Source organism: Lithobates pipiens, unplaced genomic scaffold (assembly GCF_037356315.1).
Source record: "Lithobates pipiens isolate NorthernLeopardFrog02 unplaced genomic scaffold, aLitPip1_a1.2 Scaffold_13, whole genome shotgun sequence".
NCBI lineage: Eukaryota > Metazoa > Chordata > Amphibia > Anura > Ranidae > Lithobates > Lithobates pipiens.
In genome coordinates this window covers 296,899,472-296,910,770 of record NW_027507718.1, presented here as the reverse complement: position 1 = coordinate 296,910,770, position 11,299 = coordinate 296,899,472, and the positions used below count along the sequence as shown (strand labels likewise).

At 43.6% G+C, this 11,299-nt stretch overlaps 1 protein-coding gene across 1 annotated transcript; it reads right to left on the bottom strand.

The window, feature by feature from the left end:
• Positions 1-549: 549 nt before the first annotated feature.
• On the bottom strand, positions 550-3,430 carry LOC143974950 (uncharacterized). Its single transcript, XM_077476822.1, has 4 exons — positions 2,990-3,430; positions 2,636-2,798; positions 2,396-2,537; positions 550-2,093 (listed from the first exon to the last, which is right to left on the bottom strand). The coding sequence occupies exons 1-4, from the start codon at positions 3,213-3,215 to the stop codon at positions 1,509-1,511; spliced, it is 1,116 nt and encodes a 371-aa protein (XP_077332948.1). The 5' UTR covers positions 3,216-3,430; the 3' UTR covers positions 550-1,508.
• Between the last annotated feature and the right edge of the window lie 7,869 nt (positions 3,431-11,299).

Below are 11,299 nucleotides of genomic sequence, written 5' to 3'. Positions count from 1 at the left end.
CTAGAAGTTGATCATGCCGTCAATGTGGTTCTAGCATGTTGTGTTCTCCACAATTTTTTGAGGGGTAAGGAGATCGTGGCCACCGAAACCCCTGTTTCTGAGGAACCCATAGGTCATGTTACTGGCACTCGTCCAAGTAATCAGGCCCTACAAGTCCGTGAACATTTCACTGATTACTTTTTGAGTGAAGATGGACAGCTGCCATGGCAATTGGACTATGTGTACATTTTTAACCAGTGTTGCATGGACCTTACATGTCAAAGTTTTTTCATCACAGTTTTCAAGTTTTTGTGTCAGTTATCACGTTTGCCTTAAATAAAGTAGTCAACAATTTTCTATCTTTTGCAATGCACAGGGTGTATAAAAAATAGAAAAACCTTACAAAAACATTGAATGCTTGCAAGTATAGAAAAATGTTTTTTAATTCCTTTGGAATATATATATATAAAATCTCCTTTTAGTTTCAAGTATTGAATTTCAAGTGCAACAGATAACGAGTCCACAAAATATCCCCCACTACCCCCCTAAAAAAAAAAAAAAAAAGTTACAGTATTCCTGAAGTGCTGTAAGGCCCCTTTCACACAGGGCAGATCAGTAATGATCCGTCCCGTGATGATCCGCTCGGTCGGCAGGGATTGTTCCATTGTCCATTGTCCCCACTGAGCCGGTGGCAGACAGGGCTGTCCCGGCACACTGTGCCCTGTGAGCTCTCTGTTCTCTTCTATGGGGATCGGAAGAGCACGGACCATCTGTCCGTGTTCATCCAATCCGCTCTGCAGACGGCTAGAAAAATTGGATTTCCCTCCGTCTACAGAATCGGACAATTGCGGTGGCACCCGATATCGTCCGCCTCCGCAACAGTCCGATTCTGCAGACGGAGTAAAATCCTATTCTATCCGTCTGCAGAGCGGATCGGATGGACACGGACAGACGGTCCGTGCTCGTCCGATCACCATAGAGGAGAGTGGAGAGCTGACAGGGCGGTCCCTGCACAGTGTGCGGAGACCGCCCTGTCCGCAGCCGGCTCAGCGGGGACAACGGAGCAATCCCGCTGAGCGAGCGGATCATCACGGGGCAGATCATTACTGATCCGCCCCGTGTGAAAGGGGCCAAAGATGGGCACTGAGTGCGGTAAACAGTTCTGAAATATTTGGCTAGATGGAGAAAGTGCAAAAGATGTCTCCATGTACACTCCACTGTGTAGATGGGGTAATCTCCCACTGGGCCAAGTCTCTCAACCTAAACAATGCTAGCACCCAATCAGAAAGTTCAGGTATTGTGAGAGCAAGTGGGGCCAAGTAGCAACATGTATAAGCTTGGGACAGTGGGAGATTCTTCTGTGCGTACAGTTCAGTGTACATGGAGGAATCTGGGGTTGGTTGTAAACATTAGTTCGTGTAGGTAAAACATTAAGTAGTGTAGGTAAAACATTAAGTAGTGTAGGTAAAACATTAAGTAACATTACACAACAAGAAAAATACAACCGTCATATCACTGCCATAGGAATACTATAAGTTTTCATATATTGGATAATTAGGGTTACGCAGGGAAGAATGGCTTGGTTCACTGCCAACATCTACGGGTGATCCTGAATGGGAAGATGAGGGTGAAGACACTGGGTGTGGCTGCACATGCATCCTTTGGTAACCAGGATTAGACGGGTAAGATGTATACAGTGGTGGGGGTCCTGCATAAGGGTTAATGGCAGATGTTGTGTCATGGCACTGCTGACTGGGCATTGGTCTACTGAAAGAGCCACTAGGTGAATTAAAACCCATAGCCCATGGCTGAAATTTAGGATATGGGCGTTGCTCTTTGCAAGCGGACACAATATACGTTAAATAGGCATGTATATCACCCCTGACCTCAGTGCGCTTATCTGCAGGAATCTCCCTGATTACACAAAGCAACATTCTCAAGAACATAACATCTGGGTCTGAGATGTTGAGGAATTCATCATCTTTTGCCTGGTTTTGTGATTGTTTTCTCATTTCTTCAATGATACGGTTGAAATATTCTTCAAAAGGTGTCTCTTGTTGAGTACGTGTTCGACGGGTGGTAGAAGTAGACCGGACTCTCCTATCTGGATTTGCCTGCAATAGTTATAATATATAGATTATGCATCTGATACTGAGGTCACACTTTAGTGAACAGCATATGATGGCTTGTACAAATATTGCAGCACCTGTTTAGAATAGATCACACACAGGTACTTGTTTTGCTGCAAAAACCTGATCTCACTGAAGACCTCCAAAGCCAGAAGAACAAGTCACACCTTGCCCAAAAATAAGCTGTTGTTGTTTCTCCAACATTTGTGCCAACACCAGCTGCCTTTTCAAAATGTAAGTAATACGTTTTTTGTGGACAGAAATTGTGACATTTTTAAAATACATACCGCAGGTTCTTGAGTGGATGGATGATATTCTTGGGATGACACTGTCTCTGTGGTTTCTTGACTGGTGTCAGCGTCTCCTGATGGTGATGGCGACGAACTTTCGCGCCTTGCGCTTGCTCTCACAGGGACACTTGACACAGTTCTAGGTAACAATAAAGATTACACGTTTAAAAAAAAAGTGAACATGAATATGCCTTTACTGGTCACAAATCGCTAAGTAAAATAAATGGATATACTTACGTGCGCATCTCAGTGGTGCGCCTCAAAAAAGACAAAGCCTCTGCATGGGGGTTAGGCCTGCGACGAGTTGAGGGTGCTCCGCTTCTCTCCGCAGCCTTCTCTTCGTTGACTTCTTTTTTGTAACGGTCGCGCAGGGACCTCCAACGTGTGTAAACCTCCTTTCCTGCAATATATAAAAAACATAGAATGCACTTTTTGGTTAAGTTCTATTGGCAGATAGCATGTCTAATTTTGTGGAATTTGCAGCATTGTCAGTGCTGTATTGCTATAAAATGGCCTGGTCATTAGGGGGTAAAATCTTTACTAGGATGCATGTGTACCCTGCTGCATAGACACAACAAACCTTGCACTCACCTCGGTTATCCTGTTCAGTTGCAGACATCTCGTCCCAGTTCGGTGTGACATATTTGTAGACTTCCTCCCACTTTGCTCTCTTCAGCACTCGGTCTGCATATCCTGGGCATTCTGAGTCCCATAACTCTGGTCGGGCATGCACCAGTGCGATGATGGCCTCGTGTGAGATGTCTCTTGCCGCCATGCTGTCTTCTCCCCTTTCATCCCTCTCAACTTCCTGTGTCATTTCCCAGGTACACCTGCTGTATAGGATGTGCTTCCGGGTGTTTTTTTTCTTCTTTCACGCTGCTGGCCGCAATTGACACAAAAGACTGCGATTACCTGCGGTTATGTGCTTATAGCTGCGCTACATCGCACCTGGACGCATACAATTCTATTTTTTCTATTCGCACCGAACCGCACGTAACGAAATCGCAGTTAAACGCTGTGTGTGAATAGGGCCATAGGAAAGCATTGTGTGCCTTTGGCTGCGGTGGAAAACTAGAAAATCCGCAGCTAAAAGCACCATTCTATCCGCCCGTGTGAAAGGGGCCTAAATGTAGTAGTTCAGCCCTCGTAAGGGCTGCTGAGTATTGCGTTTGGTCTGTCACCCTGCCCAGCTGGCCACACAATTTCAAATATCCAGAGACATATTTTTATTGAGGGGGATTAACTTGGATAGGGATAGGGAAATCATGAAATGGCCAGATGAATAAAAGCAGGGAACGCTGGGTCTCCTCTAGGGCATGGCCCCGCCCCCTCACTTCCAGGCTGGCGTCTGTGAAACTGATAGGCATGCCCCTCCTGTGCTGCTGTAACCCCTTGTTAGACGAACTGAACTATATACACTCACAGTATATACAATCTCCTCTCTTCCTCCAGCACCTCACTTGCTTGCAGACTATATCTCAACACCTCCAGCACATTGCTTGCTTGCACTTCCTGGACCAGCTAGCACTGAGTTGTAGGCCTGATACTAGCTCAGCCAGGCCTAAAGCAGACGTCCTTTGCTGTCAGGGACCACAGGCCCCTTTAGTGTAGCAAAATTGTAGGTAGTCCCAGTGCCAGCTGCCCATGTGTCTACGGCTCACAGCAACAGCTCTTCAGGCACTGCCAGCCCTCCTGGCTGCAGCTGCCCCTACAATCCCCCTGACTGGCTCTGCACTCCTCTCAGACAGCTCACTCCAGTCCTCTCAGGCATGCCTCCCCAGTCCTTCTGACTGTGTGTCAATCACCAACCCTCTTGGGTGCCTCTGTGGAACTCCTGAAGACTTACCAGAGGTCTTGGTTATGCTGCTTGTGAGTTGTCCAGCTCTGCCCTGAGTTACTCCCAACCCAGATCAAAAACACAGCATGGCTAGCCAAGCCTGGAAATTTACCTACTCTCACAAAAACATAGCACTATACTTGTAGCACACTAGAGGGTGCTACATTGATATTGGTCTGCTCTTTACAAGCAACTGTCCTATAAGTGCACTACGTTTTTTCATTAAATATGTTTTAAATGTTAATGCGCTATGAGTCTTCTCTGTTGCCTTTCATTCATGCCTAGTCACTTATGTCTAGTTCAATATTTAACCCTTCTGGGGCCAAAGATTGTAACAAATATATCCATTTTTTCTCACACCTGCAGAGATCCCTGATCCAGTTAGAACCCCTCGAGGCAGGAGACACCCTAATTGCTTCATCAGTGACTATTAATAAGTCTGGTTCTTTCCTCCTTGTTTATGTGTATATACTGTGACTTTATGTTGAGTTTCAAGATTATATGGATAGAGAAGTCACTCTTATTTATGCTAGTATACTGGATAAATCATCTTTGATTGGTACCTATATTATTATTATTATTATTCAGGATTTATATAGCGCCAACAGTTTGCGCAGCGCTTTACAATATGAGGGCAGACAGTACACTTACAATACAAATCAATACAGGAGGGATCAGAGGGCCCTGCTCGTTAGAGCTTACAATCTAGAAGGGAGGGTCAAGTTGAAACAAAAGGTATTAACTATGGGGGGGTGAGCTGATGGAGAAAATGAAAATATAGTTAGGTGTGGGTAGGGTAGGCTTCTCTGAAGAGATGTGTTTTCAGGGATCGTCTAAAAGCTAATAAAGTAGGAGATAGGCGGACAGATTGGGGTAGGGCATTTCATAGGATTGGAGAGGCTTTGGAAAAGTCCTGGAGGCGAGTATGGGAGGAGGTGATGAGGGAGCTAGAGAGCAGGAGGTCTTGAGAGGAACGAAGAGGACGAGGAGGTTGGTATTTAGAGACTAAGCTAGTGATGTATGGGGGGCAGAGTTGTGGATGGCTTTGTATGTAGTTGTTAGTATTTTGAATTTAATTCTTTGGCTGAGCGGAAGCCAGTGGAGGGATTGACAGAGAGGAGTAGCAGACACCGAGCGATTGGTAAGGTGGATGAGTCTGGCAGCGGCATTCATAATGGATTGAAGAGGTGATAGACTATGTTTAGGTAAGCCAATGAGAAGGGAGTTGCAGTAGTCGAGGCGGGAGATGACCAGCGAGTGAATTAAGAGCTTTGTTGTCTCATTGGTTAGAAAGGGGCGTATTTTGCAGATGTTGCGGAGGTTGAGGCGGCAGGATTTGGACAGTGATTGGATGTGTTGCTTGAAGGAGAGTTCAGAGTCCAGGACTACACCTACAGTGGTGTGAAAAAGTGTTTGCCCCTTCCTCATTTCCTGTTCCTTTGCATGTTTGTCACACTTAAGTGTTTCGGAACATCAAACCAATTTAAACAATAGTCAAGGACAACACAAGTAAACACAAAATGCAATTTGTAAATGAAAGTGTTTATTATTAAGGGCCGGTTCACACAGCGATGCGCGGCGAGGCGTCTCCGACTTGCCTCGCCGCGACCTGCACGGACCTCAGCGGCGACTTGCAGAGGACTTCTGCATAGAAGTCAATGCAAGTCGCCCCCGAAGTCGCCCCGAAGTAGTACAGGAACCTTTTTTCTGAGTCGGAGCGACTCGAGTCGCTCCTCTCAGAACGGTTCCATAGCACTGAATGGGGGCGACTTGCGGGAGCGAGGCGAGGCGAGCCGTGTCGCCTCGCCTCGCGTCGCAGTGTGAACCGGCCCTAAAGGTGAAAAAAAATCCAAACCATCATGGCCATGTGTGAAAAAGTGATTGCCCCCTAAACCTAATAACTGGTTGGGCCACCCTTAGCAGCAACAACTGCAACCAAGCGTTTGCGATAACGTGCAATGAGGCTTTTACAGCTTCCTGGAGGAATTTTGGCCCACTCATCTTTGCAGAATTGTCCTAATTCAGTTACATTAGAGGGTTTTCGAGCATGAAAGGCCTTTTAAGGTCATACCACAACATCTCAATAGGATTCAGGTCAGGACTTTGGCTAGGCCACTCCAAAGTCTTCATTTTGTTTTTCTTCAGCCATTCAGTGGTGGACTTGCTGGTGTGTTTAGGATCATTGTCCTGCTGCAGAACCCAAGTTCGTTTCAGCTTGAGTACACGAACAGATGGTCGGACATTCTCCTTCAGGATCTCTTGGTAGACAGCAGAATTCATAGTTCCTTTTATCACGGCATTCTTCCAGGTCCTGAAGCAGCAAAACAGCCCCAGACCATCACACTACCACCACCATATTTTACTGTTGGTATAATGTTCTTTTTATGAAATGCAGTGTTCCTTCTACGCCAGATATACTTGGACACACACCTTCCAAAGAGTTCCACTTTTGTCTCATCGGTCCACAGAATGTTGTCCCAAAAGTCTTGGGGATCATCAAGATGTGTTGTGGAGAAATTGAGACGAGCTTTGATGTTCTTTTTGCTCAGCAGTGGTTTTCTCCTTGGAACTCTGCCATGCAGGCCATTTTTGCCCAGTCTTTTCCTGATGGTGGAGGCATGAACGCTGACCTTAACTGAGGCAAGTGAGGCCTGCAGTTCCTTGGACGTTGTTGTGGGGTCTTTTGTGACCTCTTGGATGAGTCGTCGCTGCGCTCTTGGGGTAATTTTGGTCGGCCGGCCACTCCTGGGAAGGTTCACCACTGTTCCATGTCTTCGCCATTTGTGGATAATGGCTCTCACTGTGGTTCGCTGGATTCCCAAAGCTTTGGAAATGGCTTTATAACCCTTTCCAGACTGATAGATATCAATTACTTTCTTTCTCAATTGTTCCTGAATTTCTTTGGGTCTCGGCATGATGTGTAGCTTTTAAGGATCTTCTGGTGGACCTTACTGTGTCAAGCAGCTCCTATTTAAGTGATACCTTGATTGTGAACAGGTGTGGCAATAATCAGGCCTGGGTGTGGCTAGAGAAATTGAACTCAGGTGTGGACAACCACAGTTATAGTATGTTTTAACAAGGGGGGCAATCACTTTTTCACACAGGGCCATGATGGTTTGGATTTTTTTTCACCTTTAATAATAAACACCTTCATTTACAAATTGCATTTTGTGTTTACTTGTGTTGTCCTTGACTATTGTTTAAATTGGTTTGATGTTCCGAAACACTTAAGTGTGACAAGCATGCAAAGGAACAGGAAATGAGGAAGGGGGCAAACACTTTTTCACACCACTGTAGAACCTTGGCATGAGGGGATGGGCTTATGGTTGTGCCATCAATTTTGACAGTGAGATCAGGGGAAGGGGCATATGGGGGAGGAAAAATTATAAGTTCGGTTTTGGATATATTGATTTTGAGGAAGTGATGTGACATCCAGACTGATATATCTGATAGTAAATTAGTGATACGTGAGGAGACAGAGGGAGTGAGCTGAGGGGTAGAGAAATAGATTTGGGTGTCGTCAGCATAGAGGTGGTATTGGAAGCCGTGGGAGGCTATCAGTTGACCCAGGGAGGAGGTATAGATTGAAAATAGGAGTGGTCCAAGAACAGAACCTTGGGGGACCCCAACAGAGAAAGGAAGAGGAGAGGAGGAAGTAGAGTTGTAAGAAATGCTAAAGGTGCGGTTGGATAAGTAGGAAGAGAACCATCGTAGAGTACGGTCATGGAGACCAAAGGTGTGGAGTTTTTTTAGAAGGAGGGGGTGGTCAACCGTATCAAAGGCAGCAGAGAGGTCCAGGAGGAGGAGTACAGAATATGCATCAGTGTTTAGCCTATGTTGATGGATGTGTGAATATAATAATAGGAATTCTAAAATTGTTAGAATTGTTAACTGTATCTAATTTTATGAATTGGTTGATTTTTATTTTAATACTATTATATTATGTAATTAAACAAGTGTTTCTGAGGTTGTATCCATTGTTTGGTCTAATATTATACAGTGCCTCTCTTCGAATCATAGCACCAAAGATGATTAAAAGGTTATAGAGGTTAACCACTGTAGTTGTTAGCAGCAGGTAGCTATGTGTTTTTAATTTTTAATTTTATACACTTACATTTCGTCATTGGTTTGTCATTCTGGTATGATAAGCTCCTGATGGCTTGATATTGAGATTATAAGCATTTTCCACTTATTTTGGTATATAAGGGGTTAATGGCACATACGGATATCACTCATGAAGCAACCAAGGGGTTAATTGCCCAGGCAGATTAGTTAAGTATGTGTCAGTATTACTTTGTAGGTTATCTGCACGATACTGACGACTATGGAGGTGATATTCTGAGGTAGAGTTGAAGACTAGATAAACTGATGAGCCGCACCATGTAGCCACCCCCTCTAATGAAGTGAAATGATGAAACGCGTCAGTCAGTGCTGGTTATGCAGAGATTGTGAATAATTTGTCTATGCTGAAAAGTCCAGTGGGCGATTGGTAACAGCAGTTGACACTAGCGTGGAGGTGGTGAGATTGCTGTGAAAACTGCTACTGTACTATTGTACATTTAAATGCTGGTTAGAAGATTTAAAATATGTGAGTGCAAATACAATTGGGGGGAAAACACTGCGCTATAGTTAGATGTATGTAAAGTAAAAGGCCACAACAGCCAAAACAGCAGCCAACACCAAAAACAAACAAAGTCCAGCAAATAGAGTAAAAAATAGTGTAGCGCTTCAATGATAATAGATATAATCAACATAAATTATAAGGATGATCGTATAACAGAAATCATATGAGTAATAAAGATGCCTAGAGAAAAAAAGTCCAAAGTTAGGCCCACATTCCACAATGTAACTGGCACGGCATGCCCCTGTCGAAGACATATGTGTCGAAACGCGTTGGGCTAGCTGTTGGCACCCCACATTGCTTTTAATTTCATTTTACTCTATTTTTGTGATCACAAAGTCATTATTAACCTTTTGACTTCAATAAATTACCATTTTTTATACCGTTTGACCCGCACCATGTGGAGCCCTTTTTTCTCTTTTTCCGTTTCTTTGGTCTAAAACCCCAATTATCTTCCTCCCCATTCGGGGGAGATTGGAGTATCAGTGCAACGGGCCGCGTCTGAGCTGGACTACAAACAACCTTGATGTTCCATCTGAGAAATATATCACCGGGTATACAGCCGTTTGGAGTTCCTTTATCAGCTCAACAGACCTTCCTCCTTATACTCCTTGGTCCCAGATTGTGACCTCAAGCCTTTTCCGACTCAACTGTCATATGACTGTGTGAGTCCAACAGAGTTGGTAAGAAGTATTTATCTACTTTCCCTGATGTTTACAGTCAAGCAGATCTGCATGAATACATTCGCCTAGTGTGATCCCTCCCTCTTCTGTGACGGTTCGGTCACCCCCGTGCCAGTTACATTGTGGAATGTGGGCCTAACTTTGGACTTTTTTTCTCTAGGCATCTTTATTACTCATATGATTTCTGTTATACGATCATCCTTATAATTTATGTTGATTATATCTATTATCATTGAAGCGCTACACTATTTTTTACTCTATGTGAGTGCAAGACAGGACTTTTAATAAACAATTTTTTTAAGGATTGATGCTTTTCTGTTCCTTCTTTCCTTTGCATATGTTTGATGAGAGGAGTACAGTCACCCTAAAGTGGAAAATACTTTCTGAGCACCAACTATTATCAAAATGCTGGAGCCTACCCATGACAGGGGGAGGCATTAGGATCTGGGTGAGGGAGTGAGTTTCCAGTGGGAGAAGGGTTCACTTGTGACACAACGGTGATGGAATTGAGGTAGATTGATTATTCACATCATCTCACACGAAAGGGTGTGATCATTATTTGGACTGTGCACAAATAAATTGATAACATTTCTGTTTGGACCTTATAGTGGTGACAACAATTTTCATTTTGTTGTTAAATTGTATTGATGTTATCACCTTTATATGAATTTTTTCATGTAATGCGCTACTGTTGGAACACGAATAAGGGTTTCACACATTTTTTATTATCAATTATATATCAAGTAGCAGCAACGATTTATTTATAGTAAAAGGTTCACATTTTAGCATGGTGGAATACACATATTGAATTTAGATGCACAGCTTAAAGCGGTAGTTTCCAAATTATACCTACAGGTAAACCTATAATAATGCTTACCTGTAGGTACAGTGAAAATCTCTTAAACGTGTGGCGTTTCGGAGATATTAACACTGGATGCAACCGTGACGTCACTGTGCATGCGCTCTGAAGGTCCAGCATATCATCATTGCAGTTCTGGCTACTCACACAGGCGGCGCAAGCAAACTTGGAAGAAGGCCGGGGGAAGATGGAAGCCCTGTCAGCGGTGACAGTATGCCGCTGGAGGGCTTCATTCTAAGGTAAGATATAATGTGCTAGCATGCGATACCTTGCAGGGGATTTTCTTTTTTTTTTTAAATGCCACGGTTTACTGCCTATTTAAAGTTTAACTAAAGGGAAAAGCTTTTTCTTTTCTTTCTTTTTAGTTTTGGATAGAATGGAGAGAGGAATTTGAATATTTGCAATGTTTTTATTGCTGCCCCTGTTAGAGAGATTTACCTTCTCTATTTGTCCTGTTTACCATTATCACTGAAAGCAAAAGAAAATCCCAAATTTTGGCTTGTTACCAAAAAAGTAATAGAGGGGAAATTTTCTAACTGGGACACTAGTTCTGGTGATCTTGGAATGGATACCCTCACTTTGGAGGGACTTTCTTTAACTTCCTGTTTTGGCTATGGGATAAAAAGTGGAGGAAAATCTCCCCCCAGTGACACAGGGGAAAAAATAAAACCTGACGGGGTTATATCCCCCTTTACTCTACCCAAGATTAAAAAACAAATTGCCTGTAGTTCTGCATTAAATGAATGCATGAAAGCTGTTTGCTTGCCAATACATTTGCAGTCCTGTTCAATCTCTTTTGTGATCCAGACACTTCTGCCAGATAGCATATGAAGACTACTAATAAGTTAAAATGACATCCAACTCTGGTTTAAAATAACAATTATATTCAAGTATATGTTCT